General features: G+C 39.8%; 1 protein-coding gene across 1 annotated transcript in view; it reads left to right on the top strand.

Moving 5' to 3' along the window:
- Positions 1 to 24673, top strand: part of LOC104999345 (ubiquinol-cytochrome-c reductase complex assembly factor 1) — a 94717-nt gene that overhangs the window by 21301 nt on the left and 48743 nt on the right. Inside the window, exons 3-6 of the mRNA XM_010854903.1 lie at positions 1720 to 1806; positions 3142 to 3249; positions 11127 to 11199; positions 17226 to 17283. Coding sequence (XP_010853205.1) covers positions 1720 to 1806; positions 3142 to 3249; positions 11127 to 11199; positions 17226 to 17283 — 326 coding nt within the window. The remainder of the gene's footprint in view (positions 1 to 1719; positions 1807 to 3141; positions 3250 to 11126; positions 11200 to 17225; positions 17284 to 24673) is intronic.

Here is a 24673-nt window from a genome sequence, read left to right as displayed (position 1 = left end):
GTGGTATTATACATGTTTCAATGCTATTCTCCCAAATCTCCCCACCCTCTCCCTCTCCCACAGAGTCCATAAGACTGATCTATACATCAGTGTCTCTTCTGCTGTCTCGTACACAGGGTTATTGTTACCATCTTTCTAAATTCCATATATATGCGTTAGTATACTGTATTGGTGTTTTTCTTTCTGGCTTACTTCACTCTGTATAATAGGTTCCAGTTTTAGACTTGCACATATGCATTTGTGTATCTACCTATAATTTTATGCATAAATGTGTTTTCATGTTGCTAAATAATAATCTCTTGTAAACTGTGGATTTTAGGTGATAATGTTGTATCAGTGTAGGTTCATCCATTGTAACAAATGTACCACTGTATTGAGGGATGTTGATAGTGGCAGATATTGTAAATGTGTGGGAAGGGGTATGTGGGAGCTGTCTGTACTTTGGTGGGAGCCTAAAACTGCCTTTAGAAATAAAGCCTAGTAAAAATCTGATAATTTGATTTCCCATTGAGTGACTGAACCTTAATTTAGTTAACCACCTCATTTCTCATTGGACTTATTCCCCAGTTTTCACTCTTGTGAATAATGGTAGAAGGAGGATTGCTTGCATATTATTTTTTCCATAGGAATTTATTTTCAAAATTATATTTATTGGTCTTGATTATAACATTACCAATATTGGTAGGATTATGGTGAGGATTCCATAAGGCACTTATATACAAGGCACATTCATCGTAAGGCACTTACATAGTGCCTGGCACATAATAGTTGTAGATAATGGCTTCCCTGATAGCTCAGTTGGTAAAGGATCCGCCTGCAATGCAGGAGACCCTGGTTCGATCCTGGGTTGGGAATTCCTGCTGGAGAAGGGATAGGCTACCCGCTCGTGTATTCTTGGGCTTCCCTTCTGGCTCAGCTGGTAAAGAATCCACCTCCAATGCAGGAGACCTGGGTTCAATCCCTGGGTTTGGGAAGATCCCCTGGAGAAGGGAAAGGCCTCTCGAGTATTCTGGCCTGGAAAATTCCATGGCCTGTATAGGCTGTGGGGTCACCAAGAGTCAGACAGGACTGAGCGACTTTCACTTTCAGTGGCTGTTATATTGCCAAAGTGCTTTCAAATGCAGTACAAATGTAGAAGGAAGACAATTCTGATCTGCACAACAGTGATGTTGACAATGATGATGAAAACTTCTACTACTTATTGTGTACATATTTTGTGAAGGAGAAGGCAATGGCACCCCACTCCAGTACTCTTGTCTGGAAAATCCCATGGATGGAGGAGTCTGGTAGCCTGCAGTCCATGGGGTTGCTAAGAGTCGGATACGACTGAGCGACTTCGCTTTCACTTTCCCTTTCATGCATTGGAGAAGGAAATGGCAACCCACTCCAGTGTTCTTTCCTGGAGAATCCCAGGGACGGGGGAGCCTGGTGGGCTGCCGTCTATAGGGTCGCACAGAGTCGGACACGACTTAAGTGGCTTAGCATAGCATAGCATAGCATTTTGTGAAAGGTATTTTATATTCTTTAATTTATTCAGGTATTCATCAGATGTTGTTGAGTATGTACCAGATAACCATTAGGAACTGGGTTAAGGAAGGTTGGAAAGATTCTATATTTTTTACTTTGAAGTATCTCTGCTCACAATAACCTTCTAAGTGTGTGCTCAGTGTTGCTTACATCTGGTTTTTTTTTTTTCCCTCATATCTCCCGGGACTCCAGATGAGCCAGGCCCTAGCATGTGGTGGATCAGTACAAATTCCTGGAGTAGACATTGAGCTGAGGAGGAAGTATCATACCACGAGTAAGGTGAGACTTAATGAGTTCTTTCTATGTCTGTGGCATGCTTTCACACAAGTATTCTTATTTGAAATTCAGCAAAATTGTTACCTGGATGAGGCAAGAAATTTTATTGAATGCAGATGATGAAGTTTAGGGAAGTAAAGTAACTTGCCTAGGGTCACAAGGATGGGAGGAGACAGACCAACTGAATATTGGAACCTAAGGCTTCTGATCCCATGTCTTGTATTTCTTCCATTATACTCTCTAGCTTAAAAAGCACTTGAGAGGAAAATTCATAGGTTTTTTTTTTTTTTTTTTTAATAAAGTAATATTTAACTTCTGGACAATTTCTTATTAGTTAGATAGCCTGGCTTCATTTAGAGAGGCTTAGCATTAGAAAGGTTTTCCATGGAGTTTTTCTGTGAACTACAAAATGTATCTATCAGATCAGATCAGTCGCTCAGTTGTGTCCGACTCTTTGCGACCCCATGAATCGCAGCACACCAGGCCTCCCTGTCCATCACCAACTCCTGGAGTTCACTCAGACTCACGTCCATCGAGTCAGTGATGCCATCCAGCCATCTCATCCTCTGTCGTCCCCTTCTCCTCCTGCCCCCAATCCCTCCCAGCATCAGAGTCTTTTCCAGTGAGTCTACTCTTCGCACGAGGTGGCCAAAGTACTGGAGTTTCAGCTTTAGCATCATTCCTTCCAAAGAAATCCCAGGGCTGATCTCCTTCAGAATGGATTGGTTGGATCTCCTTGCAGTCCAAGGGACTCTCAAGAGTCTTCTCCAACACCACAGTTCAAAAACATCAATTCTTTGGTGCTCAGCCTTCTTCACAGTCCAACTCTCACATCCATACATGACCACAGGAAAAACCATAGCCTTGACTAGACAAATGTATCTATAGTCTTTAATAAAATTTGTTATACTAAAAATACAGGAATTTAAAAACATGTTTTCAGTGCTTGCTTTGGTTGATTATATCTATGATTTTTTCTGCTTTCAGATAATATTTTTCTTTCCTTTTCCTATAATGTCAATAAACATAGAACATTCCTCTTCTCAGAATTGTTCTTTGGGAGTTGGGGGGCAGTCAAGATTTCTTTTTTAAAATACTCTTTTCTATAGAACTTAAATGGGGTGGGTATGTTTGCTTTGGAATTTGGAGGACATCGATTAGGATTCCAGATATGTTTGTACTGAGTGAAGAAGTACCCAGAAAAATGAGAATTAAAAATTCTGGGTGAAAAAAAGCTAACCAATAAAAATTCCCCTTAGACCTAACGAGAAATAAAAGCATTCTTTTAAGAAATTTTTCTTGCAACTGATTTTTGATTTCTTCTTTTTTATTAAATAGCTTTCTTCTACCAAGGATTCACCACAGCCTGTTGAGGAGAAGGTTGGTGCTTTCACAAAGATAATAGAAGCCATGGGATTCACAGGACCTCTGAAATACAGTAAATGGGTAAAGTCTAAGTTTTTCTCATTTTTCTTTTTGAGCTTTATGCTTTCTTCTCCTTGCAGAAGATTTTTTTTTTTTTAAAGCTTCTGCTTTGCTTTTTGTGAAATGAATGTATTATTTTGAGAGCTTTAAAACATGTTGTATCCCCTTGTCTCCCATTCTAAGTCAGGTCTATACAGCATGTAGGGCTGAAAGACTGCCTCTACTCCCTTAACTTGATTCCTTAGAAGTATCTCAGTAGCAGGCAATCGAATAAGACTGGTCTTTCCAGATCTTTGCCACGTGAATGCCATATAGATAAGTTCTAAGAAGTTAGATGGGCCAAATGTTCTGATGGGCAGTGTTCTTAAGGAAACATTACTTTCTATGATTCATAAGTGATTTTCTGTATGTCATGGTAGTGATTTTCTCTAAAATTTTGTTAATGAGCATTTTTAAAATTCTGTGATTTATTATAATTCATATTATGGAGGGCTGTCTGCTGTGTCATTCCTCATGAGATCTTGGCCTCGCACAGTATCTGTTATATAGTACTTGCTATAAATGAGTGAATGTCCTCTTTGCATCAGGTGCTGCTGCCTCTGGACTTTTATAGAAATGCTCTAACCAATTAAAGTAATAAAATACAAGTCACTGGATTTTTCTCAGCCCAGTTATCTTCTAGTACTACTGTTTCTTTCTACTGCTGCTGCTGCTAAGTCGCTTCAGTTGTGTCCGACTCTGTGCGACCCCATAGACGGCAGCCCAGCAAGGCTCCCCGTCCCTGGGATTCTCCAGGCAAGAACACTGGAGTGGGCTGCCATTTCCTTCTCCAATGCATGAAAGTGGAAAGTGAAAGAAAGTGAAGTCGCTCAGTCGTGTCTGACTCTAGCGACCCCATGGACTGCAGCCTACCAGGCTTCTCTGTCCATGGGATTTTCCAGGCAAAAGTGCTGGAGTGGGGTGCCATTGCCTTCTCCATTTCTTTCTACAGTTATGGCAAAAGTACCTTTTAATACTTTTCAAGGTTGCTAGAATGTTGGATGAGCCTGATCAGTCATAAGTTATAGTCATAAGTCATAATCAAAGCAAACCAATACAAAGCAGTAGAGAAGACTTTTCTAGAAAACACCATAGCTTTCCTCAGAATGACTAAATTATTTCACTTACACCATTTTAACAAGTTGTAGTCAAATTATTATAGAACTTCAATTTTATTGTGGACTCTACTTTTAGTTTTCTCTTAAAACATCTGGCTGTCTTCCTAACAGTTCTAACTGCAACACATACAGGCTTTTTTCTATACCCTCCCTTTTACATAAATTAAACAGTGATTCTACCAGCATTTTGTCTATAACGGGCTTTGAAAAGTATAGAAGATAAGACACATATACTCGGTTATAATAATGTTCTTGAGACCCTAAGGTTATGAAGTGCCTTCTTAATCATTAATGAAATACTATTTATGCTCTTTAAAGTTATCTCTTTTTACATCATAATTCCTTGACAAATGATAGTCATTGGTATATTTGGTAATATTAAGCAGGATCTTTTCTTCTATTAAAAAAAAGATTTGCAATCCTAGCATTTGGATTTAAAAGCTTAAGTGTTTTGTTTGAAAGTAAGAAATTAAAAGGGAAATAAGAGCAGAAAGAAAAAAAGAGAAGAGAAAAAAATTGACTGTTTTATTAATTTCTTGATGGTTGAGTTCCACTTGGTTGCTTCCATATGCTTTGTCTCGTCTGTATTTTTATGATTCCAGAGGGAAAGTTGGCTACCATTTGGAGGATTACTAAATCATCAGGAAAATTTCTTCACTGTTTTAGTTTAAGTTAGTCTCTAATTTTTCTTGGTTCCCTTGTGACCTCAACTAAGTCTCTAATTGCATTTAAAAAATCTTTTGTGATGTGGCAGCATCTGTTGCCATATAACCTTCATTTTTGTGACATCAAAACATCAAAGTATGACATTCTAGTATAATTTGGGTGGGAAAATGTAGGTACAGCTTTCCATTTTGAAAGAGCCTTTTTCAGCAAATGTTGACTCAGAAGTCTGTGGCAGACACTTGTATTGGGGTTGCACTGGCAAGAATCTTTGAATTTTGTCTTTTCACATGTCTTTCATTAGGGAATAAAATGTCTGCTTGTCTCTCCACATCAGCATTGTCAGCCATCTTTCCTCCATCTTTTTATGTAATGTTTTCGAGTGTGGTTCCATTTTTTTCCTAGATGCGTATTCAGGAATTTAAATGTGGCTTTTCCTTACCTATTTGACTATCGTGAAATAACCATTTTTTTTCATTATCTTTATGGAACAGTATCAGGTTAAGATAAGGATAACATTTAACAGATTTAGCCACATGTCATTGAATAGGCAGTTTCCAGATTAGCATTAAGCCAAAAGTTATTCCTGTTCTGAAGGACACTGACAAACTGGAATGCATTCAGAAATGGGCAGTGAGCCTTGTGAAGCCTTCAGAAACTTGAATGAAGAGTGGTTGAAGGAAATAGGGATGCTCTCCCTGGAAAGAGGAGACTAATGGTTCTTCTCAGATATTTGAGGAAGAAATGTAAAAAAAAAAGGAGAGGGACTTCCCTTGTGGTCCAGTGGTTGGGACTCTCTGCTCCCAGTGCAGGGCGCCTGGGTTCAGTCCCTGGTCAGGGAACTGGATCCCACATGGCATGACTAGGAATTCAAGTGTCACAACTGAAGATCCCGTTTGCTATAGCTAGGATCCGGTGCAGCCAGATACATAAATGCTGCTGCTGCTAACTCACTCCAGTCGTGTCCGACTCTGTGCGGCCCCATAGACGGCAGCCCACCAGGCTCCCCCGTCCCTGGGATTCTCTAGGCAAGAACACTGGAGTGGGTTTCCATTTCCTTCTCCAGTGCAAGAAAGTGAAAAGTGAAAGTGAAGTTGCTCAGTCGTGTCTGACTCTTTGCGACCCCATGGACTGCAGCCTACCAGGCTCCTCTGTCCATGGGATTTTCCAAGAGTACTGCTGTGGGTTGCCATTGCCTTCTCCTAAATACATAAATAAATATACTAAAAAAAAAAGGAGAGACTTACTCTGAGGTGTTCCAGTGTGCAGATCATGTTTAATGAATGTTACATGAAGCAGATTTATGTTCAGTATAACAAAAATCTAACAAGAATTGTCCTCCAGTGGACTAGGTAGCCTCACAAGGTCATTGGGCTTGTTTGAACAGGGGCCCAGATAGTTGACCATGAATCAAGAATGCTGGAGAAGGAATTCCAGTACAGAAGAGAAAGTTCAAATGACTTCAAAGCCCCTTCCAACTCACATAGCTGTGAGTGCAAGCCTTTTACTAGATTCGTTTTTCATCTTGTAGGATGGTACAAACGGCATCAGTTATTGGGAAAGCTGATTTTCATTTCCCAAAACTGTCTTAGGTGCTTGTGTTTTAGTCAGTTAGACTGATGGAGTCTTCCAAAGTTAGAATGAAATAAACATGAAGTCATCCGAGGACCAGAACAATTTGTATTGACTGGATGGAAATTTAGTCCACCTACTTCCTTAACTTATATTCACACATGAGTCTTGAAGAGGTTCTTTCCCCGAGTTGTTATTTCCAGTCCCTGTGTGATGGTCTTAAGGGACTTGCTTTAGAGATTTGTCCAGGAAAATGGCTCACCCAAGTATAAAGGCTTGGCTTTGCTGCAGGAAAAGTGAGGAACTATAAAATGCTCCTCATTGCCACAGTATGAGCACTGTATAAATACACTGGCCAATCTAGTGAGGTCTTCATTATTTGTAATGAATGCTTGCTTCATGAACGTGTGGTGGGGAAAAACCTCTTTCTCAAGGAATGATGTGGGGCCTTGCAGGCAAGTGTGCCTTTCCTTAGGCAAAGTCATTAATTATGAACCAGAAGACTGTATATAAGAATTGAAAGGAAACTGCAGATTTAAAAAAAATTTTGACATAGGCCATTAGGAATTTTACTTGAAATTATAACTGTGTTGGGACTTCCCTGGGCACCCATCCACTGGTTAAGAGTCTTTGCTCCCAATGCAGGGGGCGTATGCCACAAGGTGAGGCCTAAAATAAAAAAGAAAAATTTTTAAAGTGTCATGATAGTTAAACTAGGCCTTAAGTTCCATGAAAGGAGTTTTTAACTGCTTTGTTTATTGCTGTATTTCCTAGTGTCCAAATTAGTGTTAGGCACTGAATTAGGCGCTCAATAAATTATTTGTTGACTGAAATGAAGAGCCTACAGATGTCCTAAACACTCTGTTTCAAGGATAATAATAGGCCTGTCAAGGCCAAGTCATTTGGATAATGGTATCATTAGGATATCATTAGTTTGGCAATGGTACAGACCAGTGCTTCTATATAAAATACTCCCCCAACCTGTAGGTGTTAAAAAGTGAAACATGCTGCTTTTTTAGGTTGCTGATATGGTGAATTACACTGATTTGTGAATGTCGAATTAACTTGAAATTCCTGGGATAAATTCCAGTTGATCATATGTTCTCCTTTAAAAATACTGATGGATTTGATTTGTTAGTATTTTGTTAAGGAGTTTTGGATCTGTGTTCATGAAGACTATGGTTTTACTGTTTTGTTTTCTTCCGATATCTTAGGGTTTTTTGTTTGTTTGTTTGTTTTTTGATGTCTTTGGTTTTGATACCAGGGTAATGTTGGATCATAGAATGAGCTGGGATGTATTCCTTGCTTTTTTCCTGCAAGAGTTTATGTAGATTTGACATCATTTCTTTAGATATTTGATAGAATTCTCTAGTGATGCCCTCAAGCCTGGAGCTTTCTGGGAAGATTCTTAACAACAAATCCAGTTTTTAAAATAGAGGTAGGAAGACTTCCTTGGTGGTCCAGTGTTTAAGACTCCATGCTTCCACTGCAAGGAGCTCGGGGTTCCCTGTTGGGGAAATAAGATCTCGCATGCTACATGTAGTGGCCAAAAAACAGAGATACGACTATTCATGTTATTTATTTATTCTTGTGAGCTTTGGTAGCTTGTATCTTTCAGTGAGTTTGTCCACTTCATCTAAAATAATGACGTTTATTTACTTAAAGTTGTTCATAATATTATCCTATTACCATCTTTAGGATATATAGTGATGTTCCCTCTATTCTCTGATTTCCGATACTGGTAACTCATGTCTTCTCTGTTTTTTCTTTCTTTTATTTTTAGAAAAATATGTATTTATCTATTTATTGGGTCTTAGTTGCAGCACAAGGGATCTCTGATCTTAGCTGCAGCATGCAAGATCTTCTAGTCGCAGCAGGCAAACTCTTAGTTGCGGATGTGGGATCTAGTGCCCTGTTAGGGATTGAACCCAGGTCCCCTGCATTGGGAGCTCAGAGTCTTAACTACTAGACCATCAGGGAAGTCCCTGTTTTTTCTTTTTATTCCTTGTCAATTTTATTGATGTTTTCAAAGAATCAGCTTTGGCCTGTGATTTTCTGTATTATTTTTGTTTTCAGTTTCATTAATTTCTGCTCTTATCTTTATGTATCATTCTGCTTGCTTTTAAGTTTAAATTGCTCTTCCCTTGGAGTTTTGTTTAAATGTGGGCTTCTAACACTGATTTATTGCCCATAAAAATGTACCTAATTTCCATTGGTTATATGTTGTTTTGTTTTCCCCCATATGAACTTTAGGCTAAAAAACATTGAAAATATAACATTTCAAATTAGCAAATAACAAATCTTAATTGCAATCAAAGACATAATACTTTATTTTATAATAGGTATTTCTGCCCATGAGAAACTGAGATATGAATATTATGTAGTAGTGGATATAGTATATCCTTGGTGACGTTGAACCTTAATAACAAAACTGCTCTGCTAAAATTCTAGGTTGGTTTTTCCTCAGTTGCTACATCATTTGCATATATATATATATATATATATATTTAGTCTGTGCATATTTGAGTAATTTTCTCTGTCATTTTAAAGAAAAATAAGCTTCTACAAGTCTTTTGTTGATACACTAATTGTATCCTTAAGGAAATATTTTGAAAGTCCTTAGAAATTCTTGTTCCTTTAGCACTGAGTTGGTCTTCAGACCTACAGTTCATAAAAATTTACTTTTCATTTTTAGATTTATGTTTTTGAAAATATAATGTACATACAGTAAAATATACAAATCTTCAGTATACAGCTCATGAATAAATTAAAATCACTCAGATTAAGATTCTATGAGAATTCTTAGTGTTTTGGGGAATAGTAAACAGTTGATCCTTTTACTATATTTTATATTCATTAAAAACTCATTTATGCTGTGGTTATTGTTGTTGTTCAGTTGCTAAGTTTTGTCCAACTCTTTGTGACCCCATGGACTGTAGCACATAAGACTCCTCTGTCCTCCACTATCTCCTGGAGTTTGCTCAAATTCATGTCTGTTGAGTCAGTAATACTATCTAACTGTCTCATTCTCTGTCGCCCCCTTCTCCTTTTGCCTTCAGTCTTTCCCAGTATCAGGGTGTTTTCCAATGAGTCAGCTGTTTGCATCACGTGGCAAGGGCATTGGAGCTTCAGCTTTAGCTTCAGTAACAGTCCTTCCAATGAATATTCAGTGTTGATTTTCTTTAGGGTTGACTGGTTTGATCTTCTTGCTGTCCAAGGGACTCTCAAGAGTCTTCTCTAGCACCACAGTTCTTCAGCACTCAGCCTTCTTTATGGTTCAACTCTCACACCCATACTTGACTGCTCCCCATATCTTTGACTCTATGGACCTTTGTCGGCAAAGTGATGTCTCTGCTTTTTAATATGCTGTCTAGGTTTGTCATAACTTTCCTTCCAGGGAGCAAGTGTCTTTTAATTTCGCGACTGCAGTCACCATCCACAGTGCTTTTGGAGCCCAAGAAAATAAAATCTGTCACTGCTTCCACTTTTTCCCCTTCTATTTGTCATGAAGTGATGGAACCAGATGCCATGATCTTAGTTTTTTGAAAGTTGAGTTTCAAGCCGGCTTTTTCACTCTCCTCTTTCACCCTCATCAAGAGGCTGTTTAGTTCCTCTTCACTTTCTACCATTACGGTGGTATCATCTGCATATATGAGGTTGTTGATATCTTAATCTTAATTCCAGCTGGTGATTCATCCAGCCCAGCATAGAAGTTAAATAAGCAGGGTGACAGTATACAGCCTTGATGTACTCCTTTCCCACTCTTGTTCCATGTCTGGTTATAACTATTGCTTCTTGACCTGCATACAGATTTCTCAGGAGACAGGTAAGATAGTCTGGTACTCCCATCTCTTTAAGAATTTCTCACAATTTGTGTGATCCACACAGTCAGAGGCTTTAGTGCAGTCAATGAAGCAGGAGTAAATGTTTTTCTGGAATTCCCTTGCTTTCTCCATGATCCAACAAATTTATAAACATAGTATTCTGTTAGGATCAGCAAACTATAAAACTAGGGAAAATACAGGAAAAAATGACCCCCTCTCTTCAGGGGAAAAAAAAGACTTATGGAATAGATAATAGTGCTTCTGAGGGGTGATCAAATGATTGAGGGTTTTGCTTGATTTTGGTCAGGAGAATGGGTAATTTTCTTTTTAATATAAAGGGTTTCAGATTATAAAGAGTTAATATGGATGGTTCTGAACTATGGTTTAGAGGCTCAAATGTGGTAAAATGGGTTTGAATTAAAGGATATATTTCCTCTAAATATTAGAAAAAGCTTTTTGACATTTTGATGCTAAAATCATAAAATCTAGGATTTTTTGAGGTCTGAATGTCTTGATTTAATAAAATAAAGCTACCTGTATTGTTTAGCGATTAAATTTGCCTAGAGACAGGTTTGGACCCATCCTTCTAGTTGAAAATGTATAAAATTCTGTGACCCACATCTGATGGTACCAGAGCATTCACTTGGTCATGTCTTGAGTTTGTTTTATTCTCTTTGTCTAGAAAATTAAGATTGCAGCCCTGCGCATGTATACCAGCTGTGTGGAGAAAACTGACTTCGAGGAATTCTTTCTAAGTAAGTTACTGTTTTTGAAAGTTCTGAAAAGGAAAATGAATCTACTGTTCATTTTTGTGTTTGTGTCTTGGTCAGATAGTGCTCTTTTTTAAGGTACTAGTGAAACAGTTTTTCTTGCACAGGATATATAATAAAAGCTTCCTATTTTTCTCCTAATCAAATAAACAGAGGCCAAAAGAACCTTATAAATAAGATGTTTTATTTGGGAAAAATAAAGCATTTGGGGAAAAAAAAAAGTAAAAATTTGTCCAGTACTTCAACATTATCATCCCCTTTGTCCACATATGCATGTTTTACATAAGAGTATTCAGAGTAAACATACCGTTTTACATTCTGGATGTTTTACGTAGCAATTTTGACATGAACTTTTAGCCAGTGATTCCTCTTTTATTTCTAGTTTATAATTGTTTTAGTTAATCCTGGAATATGCGTCATGATTTTTCTTCTTTCTGTAAAAGGACTGTTGGGTCAAAAGTTACGTATAATTTTATGATTTTTATCCCATTGATAAATTACTTTCTGTAAGTTTTTCTGGTTTAGATGATCATCACTAGCAGTTGATTGTATCAATACAAAAATCATTTTGATGCTGTAAATTGTTGTTATAAACAAGTCATTTAAAGCAGATACTTATAAAGTCATTGGGAAAGTTTCAACTGTTTCCAGTTCTACAGATTTTGGAAGGAAATGTGTGCTGTGAACCTCTTGTGGTAATAGCCATTATCCTCAAAGCAACAAACACTTAACTATATGTTCTTCATATTTTTTATGGACAGCAAATAATTAATATTTAATTATGTTAACAACAATGAAGAAAGAGATGCAGCTTTATTTACTATTTTTTAAAATTAGGTGCAAGTTGTTTTGTTGATTTACTTTCAGCAGATTGATATTGTATTAGAAACTTAAAATACTATGCTGAGTTGTAATCCTAATTTAGTATCTGCCTTCCATTTCCTATTTACTCATAGTGAAGAAAGAAAACCTTCCTGCTGCTTTTTCACCTCTAGCAATTTTTTATTTTAGGAGAAATTAGTCTGAAATAAAATATTCTTTCTCTACATGATGAAGAAACTATTAATTTTAGAAGCTGGATTTTTCTTAAGTAGTTTAGGTCTGTGTGCTAAAGTATTTTTCTTTAGATCTTTTTAAAACTTCCTCCTAGACATCTATTTAATATTAAATATCTCATAAACTTAAAATTATTTTGAAAGGATGTTTACTAGCTGTCTTTGTTTAGCTAATCCTTATTAAATATTCTTGAGTTAATATAATATTAAGTAATGAGACTGTTATTACATACTTAATGTATCATGTTTCAATTTATAATCTGTTGTAGACTACTTATAAAAATAAAAGTTAATTAAAATGAGTATCCATTACATTTTAATAATTCACACTTACATGCTTTTACATTTGTTTCCTTTTGGAGTTATAAAACCTTGGAAGACTGGAGGGCTTATATTCTTATTTTAATTTTTGTTTTATTTTCAGAAACAATTGAAACTTAAAGAGGCTAAGTGATTTACCCAAAGTTGCTTACTACTCAAGCCTTGATCCTATGTCATCTGGCTTAAAATCCAGGAATTTTTCTGCTATAACCTATTGCCTGTGAATGAATACAATTGCAAGATAGAATTATAGTCCATTTTAACATTTTGTGTTTTATAATTCTTTGTATTTTATAATTTTTAATTGAGAACTACCTCTATGATGTGTTCTATTAATTTGGGGAACTGCTGTTTATATATTATTAAAATGTGTACACCTCAGTGAGCTTTGTTCTAACCTTACCCTTTGAAGTAGTTACCTGGGGAGGCAGTACATTTTTCAGTGATAGCACTGTTATTTCAGGTTTTCTGAGACTCACTTTGAGAATTACCTTTCAGACTTACGTTCATTTGTATTATGCCCCATTGTGGTCCTTCTTTGTCATTTGCGGTTAGATTAAATTTCAGAATCAAACCAAAGTGGTTCCAAATTGTGGCCAGTGAATACAAAGGGAGAAAATCTGAAAAGTACCACTTAGAGGCAGACAAAGAGTATCTATAAAGTAATGAGACTGACTTTCTTGCATTTTGGATTCTAAAGAGTAGGCCAGACAAGTTTGGGGTAAAAGAAGAGAGTGTGTGTGTGTTTGTGTGTGTGTGTGTGTGTGTATTGCTTCCCAAGATTACATCTGTAAAGTGGCTATTGCTGCCTTGGATTTTTGGTATTTTAGGGCTTTACTTTTAGAGTCCTGTGAATTCAGTAGCTTTTTAAAAGGATAGAGAGCCTTAGGTAGTGGTAGGTGTCATTCTCACTCTTCCAACAAAAGTGAGGCCAGTTGTATGTCATGAAGGTTGAGTTCTTTACTTAGTAAACGTATGCCTGTCAGCCTCTGGGACAAGTCCTCATAAAATGCCAAAGCTACAAATACTCTGTCATGTCAGAGCCAAAGTGTTCAGAGGTCTTGATCTAGAGACCTAGATGCTGAGGATTCTGACGGGGGAGATACCTTAATAGTCCACTGTTGTTTCCAAGATGTTCTGAGGATGTCACTGTGGCATAAACGAGTGTACCCTCTGTGAGCACGCAGTGTTTGCTAACTGGTGTTTTGGAGATCAGTTCCATTATAAAGAGCTCTTTTGGGGCAGAGGTGGTCAGCCAGTCAGTGAAGCTTGTGCCTAAAACCACACTGTTGTCTGCAAACTGCTTTGTTTTTAGCCCTAAGAGCTCTCATACCTTGGAGAGGAGACTTAATGAGTCAATTTTGAGTTAATAAAATTGAGGTTCTACCTTCATCTCTTTCTGCTACTAATACTCAGCTATCAAATATATCAAGTTTGTATAAGTTTATGATGTATTTTTTTAACACTTGAAGAAAAAAAGATTGAGGTTCATCATCAATAGATGAAATCTGAATGAGTTTTTTCAAAGATAGTTTAAACACTACTGTTTAAACAATTCACTAAAAAACAATAGTGAATGTTTGTGTGCTGTGCTTAGTTGCTCAGTTGTGTCTGACTCTTTGCGACCCCATGGATGTAGCCCATCAGGCTCCTCTGTCCATGGGGATTCTCCAGGCAAGAATACTAGAGTGGGTTGCCATGCCCTCCTCCGGTGATCTTCCCTCCCCAGGGATTGAAACTAGGTTTCCCTCAGTGCAGGTGGATTCCTTACCAACTGAGCCACCAGGGAACTCTGGTGAATTCACAAAATTCAAAAAACGTTCACAAAAGTGAGTGTTTATTGAGTACCTATTAAACATTAACCACTTTGTTAAATGTTCTATAGGCCTTATCTCATTTATTCCTCACAAAAACCCTCTTAAGGTAAGTTCTCTTATTCTCCCATTTTTATAGAGAAGAAAACAGATACTGACAGGTAACTTTGCCCAGAGTCACATAGCAAGAAAGAAGTGGAGTTAAGGTTTTGAATCAGGATGTCTGACCCCAGTGTCTTCATAAAACATGCAACTATGTTAGCACTGCTGCCTCATAGCAGTAATGAATTAATTTAATTTTACTCAACTGATGTTGAGGAAGAAAGTATCTAGCTTCACATAATAGTGCACTGAATGTGTACTGGAGCTAAATGTGATTATGGGAATACCTTGTGATCATGGGAGGACCTATAGCAGGTTTTAACTTTGAAGTGTTTAAAGACATTTCATAAAGCTAAAGAATCTGCTGTTTGTTGAGTTGTTCACAAACTTTCAGTGGTCTTGTTTTTCAGGGCTTTAGCCCGTGCTTTTCTGTTCTGACCCCAGTGGGTAGAGGGAGTCAGTCATATGCCAGCTCTTTTCCCATCCTCAGCTCTGAGCTGTCCCCCAGAGGGAAAATTGTGACCCAGGTCCAGTTGCTGGCCTGTCTGTCTGTCTGCGCTTTCCAGCTCAAGAACTGATTCCCTCTTTGAGAAAATTGGAAAGGCTCCTGGTGGCTGCTGAGAAGCTTTGATGTAGAGGTAGCAATTGAACAGATTGTCCTTTAGAAGCAGCCAAATTTCATTTTCCAGATTGAAAGACAGACTTCCAAGAAAACTTTTCTTTTTAATGTTTTGTTCTAGCATCCAAAAAAGACCCAACTTCAGATCCGGGCTCGAGAGTTTCTCATGGCTATTCTTGTTCTAGGTGGAGGATGGTTGGCCCACTCTCAGATGGCATGTGTCTTAATAGCTGAATGACTAGCCAGGCCAGCCTTCACCTCCCTCCTGCCGGGCTCCAAGAGGAAGTCCACTTGACAGCTCCTGGGCACCTCCCAGTAAGCTCACCAGAGTATTTTGGTGTCAGTTTGTGACAGACCTGGACTTAAACGCTATCCTAGCCACTAGCTTGTTAATATTGTGGCTGCCCACAAGTTCCTTAGCTCTTTGGAGCCCATTTCCTCATCTCGAGAATGAGGCTTCTAATGCCTTCCTTCAGGGTTAAAGTGAGGATTAAGTGAGATAATATACTGACATGACTAACAGTGGACTTGGCAGGAAGTTTGAACCTTTAGTGAATGTTAGTTTCTGATCCTAATATTAGGCCGTTAGTGATTAGGCCATAGTATATGGAATTAAGCAGATCTAAATTTGATCCCAGATGTCTGATTTCACAGCTGTGTGACCTTGGGCAGTTGTCATGATCTCTCTGTCAGTTTTCTCACCTGTCAAATGGGGATAATATCAATACCTACCTCATAGGAATGTTGGAAGGGTTCATTGAGCTAATGCATGTACCTTTCATTGAGTCTGGCACATACATAGTAAGCCCAAAATGAATTATAGCTCTTTATTATTCTTGATGTTGTTAGTGTGCCTCACTAACAGAGCAAGGGTCCTGCTCTGTGTTTTCTATCTTAGTGGCCCCTGTTTGTGATCATTTAGTTCATAGTATACTTCATTGTTTGCTGAAGAGCAGAAGATACTAATTTCTTTCTTGAGTCATTAATCCAAGGGACAGAATCAGATTCCCACTGATTCTCTTTTTGTTTTCTTGCTCCACCATTTCTCCCCGTCATGTAATAAGGAGGGCATATTCAGTGGGGGACCCTTCACCAAGCCAGAGGCATTTCTTAAGGATCCGAGAATTGAGAGGCTTGGATATCTAAGCACTGACCTGATTTTTGGTATCTTAAACCAAGGAGAAGTCCTGCCTGGGTTATCATTCTTGGGGGTGGTGACAGTGTTTTGTTAGATATCATCTGCTTTCTATTCAACTGCAGTTCCCTAGAGCTGTCCCTCTTTCTCCCAGTCATTTATTTTGGTTGCATCATTTAGCATACTCATGTTTGTAGCACATTAGGTTACCTTAAAGAAATAAAACAGGAAAAGGATACAAGAAGAACTTAATTTCTTGGCAGAGCTCAAGTAAAAAAAAAACCTTATACATAGGACTTCCCTAGTGGTCCAGTGGTTAAGAATCCACCTTGCAGTGCAGGGGATGTGGGTTTGAACCCTGGTTGGGGAATGAAGATCCCACATGCTGAGGTGCTTAACTAAGCCCACGTACTGCAACTGTTGAGCCCTCACACAGCTAGAGAGCCTGCGTGCCACAATGAAAGATACTGAATGATGGAAGGGAGATCCCATGTGCTGCACCTATGATGCAAGGAAGCCAAATAAATTAACACGTTTTTTTAAAAAATACGTTAAAAAAAAAAAAGCCTATACTTAAGTGGGGGTAGCAAGTGGTGTCTGCCTAGCTTTCCAAAAGAATTGGAGACCAGGAAGGGAAAATAACATTGACTCATGTGGAAGTTAGAAGGAATTACAGATTGTCCAGGCCACACGACACAAAGTGAGAAAACTGAGGCCCAGAGAAGTGATTTTCCAAAGGCCACACAGCAGGGTGGTGATGGGGCTGGAACTGGAGGCCTAGTTGTCTGACTGCATTCAATGTTCTTTCAACCCGTAGGCTTGCCTTGTGGTTCCATTGGCCTTCTCTCAGAGAGCGCTGTGACTGCCATATATTTTGATTGAACAAATCCCTACCAATATTTCAAATAGAATCCATATTCCTCTTCTAAACCCTCACATATTTATACTTCATTATTATTTTCTAGGGTGTCAGATGCCTGATACATTCAATTCATGGTTTCTTATAACTCTGCTTCATGTCTGGTAAGTGAGAAATTTAAGTGAAGTCACTATATATATATTTTTAACACTGCTGACTTGTTAAGGTATAGCCTTCAGTAGAGCTGATTATATGAAATGGCAGTTGTTCAGGCATTAAAAACTGTTCCTTTCATTTTAAAAACTGGTGTCTTATGGCACATTTTTTATTAAAGGTCAAAGCATAGTCCCAGAAAGAAACTAATATTTGTAGGAGTTTCTCAAAGAACACCTAATCCAGTGAACAATGCTATCAGTATCTCTAAGAGACCCTATGGGCTTGGGTGGAAAGTTCTTTCCCTTGGCTGTTTTAGGAAAGTTCACATTTACGTAAAAGTGGTTTGAATTGTGAGCATCCGTGGTCATTTTCATTGCTGGTCATCAGAAACCTATAACAAATTATAGCACTGACATTTACGCCTGTACCTCTAAAATGTGCATACAGGTTAGATTCATGCCAGGTTTGTTGCATGTAAAAATATTTAACACCTTAAACAGTATATTTTTTCTTCAGCTGCAAATTACGTAGCCAAAAAAAATCAATTTTTCATCTAATGTTACACAGTATTAAAGGTCAGAAGGATATAGGAGAGGCGTTGGAAGTGGGGGCTGGGGAATGTATTTATTGAACTGCCAGATCTTGGGAAAGTAAATTCTGGAGAACTAAGTTTACTGCTTTGACCATAGTGAGCATCTGAGGAACGTGGGGAATGGTTGCCTTGTCAAAAGGACCCTTGTTTGAGGCTGAGCTTTGCATCACAGGACTGACTGCTATATAAAGACTTTTTGGTTTTGATCACCTCTGAAATATTTCTTCTGAACTCGCATAGTCAGTGAGATTGGCTCAGGGGTCTAAGGTGGCAGTTTATGTTGTTTTTTCCTAAACCGGTAGTTTATTGAGTGTACACTGTGTCCTGGGCAGTCAATAAGCTATGTCAGGAAGCTCCCAGTCTAGTGAGGGAGATAAGACATGCGTAATAGTTGGTTATAAATCGGAATGGCCAAGTTCTATAATAAATCTGAGTAAGTAGTGCCTGTGGGATCACAGAGGAGGCAGCAACTCTCAAAACCCTTACCTGGCTTTTGAAATGTGCTGTGTCTTAGTCAGGTAGCTGCAAAGGCAAACTACCTTCGGTCTGAGTGGTGAAGGTTAGGAGAAGTTCGGCGGGGAAGCTAGATGTACTGAGAGGAAAACTACTTTTTCAAGAGGAGGGCACTGCAGAGGTGGCCCTGGGGAATTACCCACTGCAAAGGTGGAACGGTTGAGAGGAGGCTAGGCTGTTCCCAGAGGAGCTCAAAGATAATATTCAAAGCCAGTATGAAAGACTCTTTCTTGCCCAATAGCCAGAGGTATCAGCATGTTAGAGGGAGTGGATGGCAGAATAAAAAATATAATCCTTGTGACCACATCCCAAGGTCAGTACCTGACTAATAGCAGCTGGGGCAACCTTGTAAACTACTTGTAGTTCTTTCAAGTTGGCCATGATTTCCAAATGTGCCTGCTGAGTCCCCCTTGCTGAGATTGGCTTAATTTCTCAGAGGCGTGGGGAGTACCATCGCCAGGTAAGTAGAGGGAGGGAGGCTTGTCTACACTTGGCCTCTCTTCCATCCTTCGTCCTTGGTTCTCATGGTCTGCAGCATTGGTGAGATGAATCAGTAGCTTTTCAGTTTGAATCAGCAGACTCTGTGTTAAGGACTGGCAGGCACTGGAGAGAAGGATGTGACATGGTGTGTACCTTCAAGAAACTTAGTTGAGTGGAAAGCAGACCCAGTACAATTGCCTGTAATGGATGACAGTGAAAGAAGTGCTGTGCCCAAGGCACACACAGGTACTGCGAAAGGACACGAAGGTGTGACTGAGTCCAACTTTAGTGGATGGGGAGGGTATTGGATAAAGAGTTGCTGTGTGGTAGAGGTGACATATGAGATGTACCATGAAGGGTGAGTAGCATTTCTGTCATAGAAAGGAAGGCACTCGAAGTTGCGGGAGTATTAGGGGCAAGACATAGAACATGTACAAGAACGTGGAGTATTTGAGGGCAGCCACGTTGTCTGTAGCATCTAGGAACGTAGTGGAAAAGGGTCAGCAGAAGAGTAGTTTAGGATCCAGTGTGCCATGATCCTCCAAGAAGAGTTAGGGAAACTCTCTTCTAGGGGTTAGGGTTCTTAGAGGAAGTAAGGGATTCACCCCAGGACTGGGGGAAAGCTGTGTTCTTCTAGTCCTGTTCTCCTAGCTTGAAACTCTAGGAGGTTAACTAAGGGCTCACCAAGTCCAACGTTACCAGGCTCAGTGGACTTGCCGCGAGTGGGTGGGGTTCAAATGCCTCCTGTGAGTGGTACTATGAGGGAGAAAGAAGTGGGGAGGCTTAGAAAGCAGTCATAAAAACAGAAAGAATTCCCCACTTCTGAAAAAGCCCCCCCAAACACAAGAATACTCTCGCTTAAGTACCCCAGGGTGATGATGCCCTGTTGGATCTCAGAATAGGGACAGGATTTCTCATAGCCTGTTAGTTCCCCAGAGGAGGTGTTGATGTCCCCCTTATCCATTCTGCTTTCTCTGTACTATGCTATGCTATGCTAAGTCGCTTTAGTCGTGTCCGACTGTGCAATCCCATAGACGGCAGCCCACCAGGCTCCGCCTTCTCTGGGATCCTCCAAGCAAGAATACTGGAGTGGGTTGCCATTTCCTTCTCCAATGCATGAAAGGGAAAAGTGAAAGTGAAGTCGCTCAGTTGTGTCCAACTCCTAGCAACCCCATGGACTGCAGCCTACCAGGCTCCTCTGTCCGTGGGATTTGCCAGGCAAGAGTACTGGAGTGGGGTGCCATCGCCTTCTCCGCTGCTTTCTCTAGGTCCCCAATTTTTGTGTGTATTGGGATTAGGGCTGGGAACCCTTCAGTTCCCAGACGGCCCTTATCAGTTGTGTTTTCTTGTGAACGTGCAGCTGTGGTGGCTATGTGTCCTTTGTCTTTGCTGAACAAGGTTAGTATTCACTACAGCTGCTGAAAAAATCCTGATAGAGGTTGCTGTGGGGGCTTTCTAGCATCTCCACATGGACCTGATGAAAACAGGATTCCTCCTCTGTTCCCTGTCTGGGGCAGTGGTGTTGAGATCCATTCAGGTACCCACACCAGAAACCTAGAAGGCCAGCTTTTCCCTCATTCCCTTTATCTGGTCAGGCACCAGTCACTCATCTCAACCTCTTTTGACCATGACCCATAGTAACAAATGTATTTTACCTTGCAGTCCAGAACAAACAGATATATGATGCAAAAATTTTATAGAACTTATCCTTACAGTATGAAATAATCTCTGATATTTTCTATTTCATTTGAATTCATTTAAAACAGAAATGTAAGATATCATCCACTAATTGATTTCACTGAATTACAAGCAACAGGTATTTGGACTTCAACTTCCCTCTTCCTGTGCCATAGATCTTCTCAACACAGATTGAATTCTCATACACACACACACACACACACACACACACACACCCTCCTTAGTATTTTCTGTTGTTCTCAGGATACAGTGTGTTTCCTAGCATGGCATTCATATTCCACCAAATATGCTACCTTTACCACACTCAACCTGGTGCCATTCTAGGTACCACTACCACCACACTCCCTCCCCTGCAAGAAAAAATAAATAGAAATGTTTATGTATGATAGAAATATCAAGTCTTCTGCACAAACCTCTGCCTAGAAAGCCCTTCTCCTTCCTCTCCACCTGACAAACTCCTGTTTTTCATTCAATAGCCAACTCAGATATCATCTCTTCTTTGAAGCCTTCCCTTCCCTTCAAAGGCAGAGTTAGTTCCTCTTCTGAGTTCCCTTAGTCTTTTGGACACCTCTATTTTAGCACTTATCACATGACATTTTTTAATTTTATCATATATTATCTATCTTCTTCGTGTTTGGTGAATTTATTGAGAGCAATAATTATTTTTATTATTCTTTTGGAAAAATGAGATACTTTTTTCCCTCAGTCCCATATCTTACTTGAGTTCACATTGATAAATGTTGATTAAATAATCTATGGCCCGAAATCTCTCTTGGCTCCTATGGCAATTGGAAGGGTCCTGGCCACTGCCTGTTGGTCATATGAGAGAGACAAAGCTCTGCTCCTACATAAGTTTCCCTGGGTGGTGAGATGTATATAGATGGAATTCATCTTAGTGTTCAAAGTATTAATAGATTTGTAGAGACCCTGATTTTAACATTTGTCATGTACTACTAGTACTAGTACTACTACATAGTACTAGTACTATGGAGTACTAGTACTCCATAGATACAGAAGTTTCTTTTAGAAAAGGAAATGGGGAATTCTCTGATGGTTCAATGGTTAGGACTCCAACCTTCCACTGCAGGGGGCCCCAGTTCAATCCCTGGTCAGGGAACTAAGATCCTGCAAGCCAAAACAAAAAAAGAAGTGAAACAAATAAAATTAGAATATGCCTAGGATGGAGGTGGGGTGGAGAGGAAAATACAGATTGTATTTTTTAAAATTATCAAAGTCAGGTATATCATAGATATAGTAACTATTAGGTCCTTTACAGTATTATTTTAAAATTTATTTACATATATTATCTCACAAATTTTTATAACTACTTTATTCCTATTACATATGAGGGCTCAGAGACAGAAAAGTCAGAGAGCTTGCCCATAGAACTAATTAGTACATGGTAGAGAGGAAATTCAAATATGGATCTGACTAACTCGGAGTGTTAAGTTCCTTTCCTCAGTGGTAACTGAAACTATCAAAGTAGCTAATTAAATAATTATTACTAATTAGTACTAGTAATATTTAATATTAATTAATATTATTTATAGGGGTTTCCCCAATAGCTCAGTTGGTAAAGAATCCACCTTCAGTGCAGGAGAGACCTGGGTTCAATTCCTGGGTTCGGAAAATGCGCTGGAGAAGGGATAGGCTACCCACTCCAGTATTCTTTGGCTTCCTTTGTGGCTCAGTGGGTAAAGAATCTGCCTGCAGTGCAGGAAACCTGGGTTTGATCCCTGGGTTGGGAAGATCCCCTGGAGAAGGGAAAGGCTACCCACTCCAGTATTCTGGCCTAGAGAATTCTAGGGTCCCAGAGTTGGACACGACTGAGTGACTTGACTAATACTATTAATAACTGATATAAGTATTTGCTTATATCAAATAAGTTTTTTAAAACTATTCTTTTATTATTTATTTTAATTTTATTTATTTTTTTGACTACATGACATGTGCGATAGTTCCTTAGCCAAGGCTTGTACCTATTATACTCCCTGCATTGGAAGCGCAGAGTCTTAACCACTGGACCACCAGGGAAGTCCCAATACCTGCTTGTTCTTAAACATAAATCCGTAAAATTACAGCATTTATTTTCTGATTGAACCTACTATATGCAGCAGATTTGTTCCCTGCCCTCATGGGGCTAAGGGTGCGGGAGAGACACGTTAAACAAATCATTAATAAAATAGAACTGGGATGGATGCTGTGGGAGTCAGCGACAGGGCTCTGTGGAAGAAGCGGGGTCCAGAATTTAGTTGGAGGTGGGTGGGTCACTCAGGGAGGGCTTTGTTGAAGAGATGGCATTTAAACTGACACCTGAATGAGGAGTGGAAGTTAGCAAGTCAAAGAGTGAATGAAAAGCCACTGCAGGCAGAAGGGCCTCATTGTTTTCAGTCATCTTACCAGGAGAGCCCTTTTCACAGATGAGGTTTTATGCTCATCCACAGTGTGTGAATAGATAAAAGGACCGGTCTGCTCACTTCAGGTGTTCGCCACATGCCCAGTGGTAGGGGACTCTTATGTAGTTCCATAGAAACTCAGAGCACTCCAGCTTCCTCTTTTTACAAATGGGGAGATGATTCTGGCCATTTTAAAGGATTTGTCACAGGCTTCTTTATCAGTAATGGAAGATTTGAGACTCAAATCCAAAACTGACTGTGTGAATTGCTCTTTGTGCAACACTATGCTTCCTGTCTGCGTGTCCCCTTTTGGTAGTCATGGGATGGGAGTCTCTTGTCCTGAATTTGAGCTGCACATCACTGACCACCAACTCTCTGAAACTGTGTTTCTTAGCACTCACTCTCTGTGTCCTGGGAGTGGCAACAAGTAAACCTGGGAATTGTATAGGGTGCCAGGTGCTGTGTTTGATAGGATCTGTTTGTTGATAGACACACCGATCTTATGGGAGCTTGGGGCCATGGGGCAGCTTGGAATAGTCAAGGAGCCTTCTGGGGTCTAGACCTGAAGGACATGGAGTCTTGAGAAATTATTAGGAGAGGAAAAATTAATTGTAAGATGTTCCAAGTGAGAAAGAAATGAGGATGGTCACTAGAGGGAGAAAGCAGGATGAAGAGGGGAAGCATTTTGTTATTTGTTTTTTATTTTAAGATGGGGGAATACTGGAAAATTTTTATAAGCCTAAGGGAAGAAGCCTCTGGGAAAGAAGAGAAAGAAGTAAAGTGTGGAGGTGGAACGGGTTGGAAAACAGACTAGTTCGTCTCAGTCCAGCCAGAGAACTGCCCTGGCAGGCACTCCCGGCCTTTGCAAGAGGGCTCTTTAAAACCACCACAGCAGTTTTGATGTAGCTGTAGGGCTTTCGAGCTCATGCTGGATTCCAGCAGCTCCAGACCTGCTATATATGGTGAGCCCTGGCCATGTGCACATCCTCCCTCTGTCTCCCCCAGCCAGAGTCGCTCTGTTCAAACACCCACACATGTAGCTTTTTGCCCAAAGGAAAGGCCTAGGCAGCATCATTTTACCAACATTGCATAACCTCCGCACATTGGTACCTGCTACCCAGGAGCTTGTTCTTTACAGTGGATCTGACAGGCAGGCCGCAGGCCAGGTGTAGCTCTTGGAGGAGGTTCTCTGTCAGGTGAGATGGCTTCAGGAAATGCCTCGCCCCACTTGTCTGTCTGCCCACAGACTGTCGTCTGGCCCCCATGCTCCCCACATAAAGGATAGGCTTGGTGGGGAGGGAGTTTAGGAAACCAGGTGGAGATAGCCATGCATACAGCCCCAGGAAGGGGTCAGTGTGCCAGCTCACTAATAAATAAACTCATTCATTAGCACGCTGCGGAGGCTTGAGTGTGGCCATGTAAGCCCTGTTTTCTTGGCCTCGACTGATGGTGGAGTCGGGGAGACAGGCTACGTGAAAGTCCCTTTGGGATTCCTTCCTAGCAGCCAGAGTGACAAACCCGCCCAAGTGCCCACTAACCTTCATTGAATTCAAAATCAGGTCCTCTTTGAGCAGCTTATAAACTACCATGAGGGAGAAACAAGGCCAAAACACAACTGGCATTGTCAGGAGGCCCAAAGAGAGCAAGCAAGACAGGATGCCGGAGCCGCCAGGACATGGCAGGAGGTCAGCGTCAGAAATAACAAGAATTCTTCCCTCC

The sequence above is a fragment of the Bison bison genome, unplaced genomic scaffold (genome assembly GCF_000754665.1).
Source record: "Bison bison bison isolate TAMUID 2011002044 unplaced genomic scaffold, Bison_UMD1.0 scf7180017864352, whole genome shotgun sequence".
NCBI classification, from domain to species: Eukaryota; Metazoa; Chordata; class Mammalia; order Artiodactyla; family Bovidae; genus Bison; species Bison bison.
The sequence above is the reverse complement of the archived record's forward strand: the minus strand, read 5'-3'. Positions and strand labels throughout refer to the sequence as shown.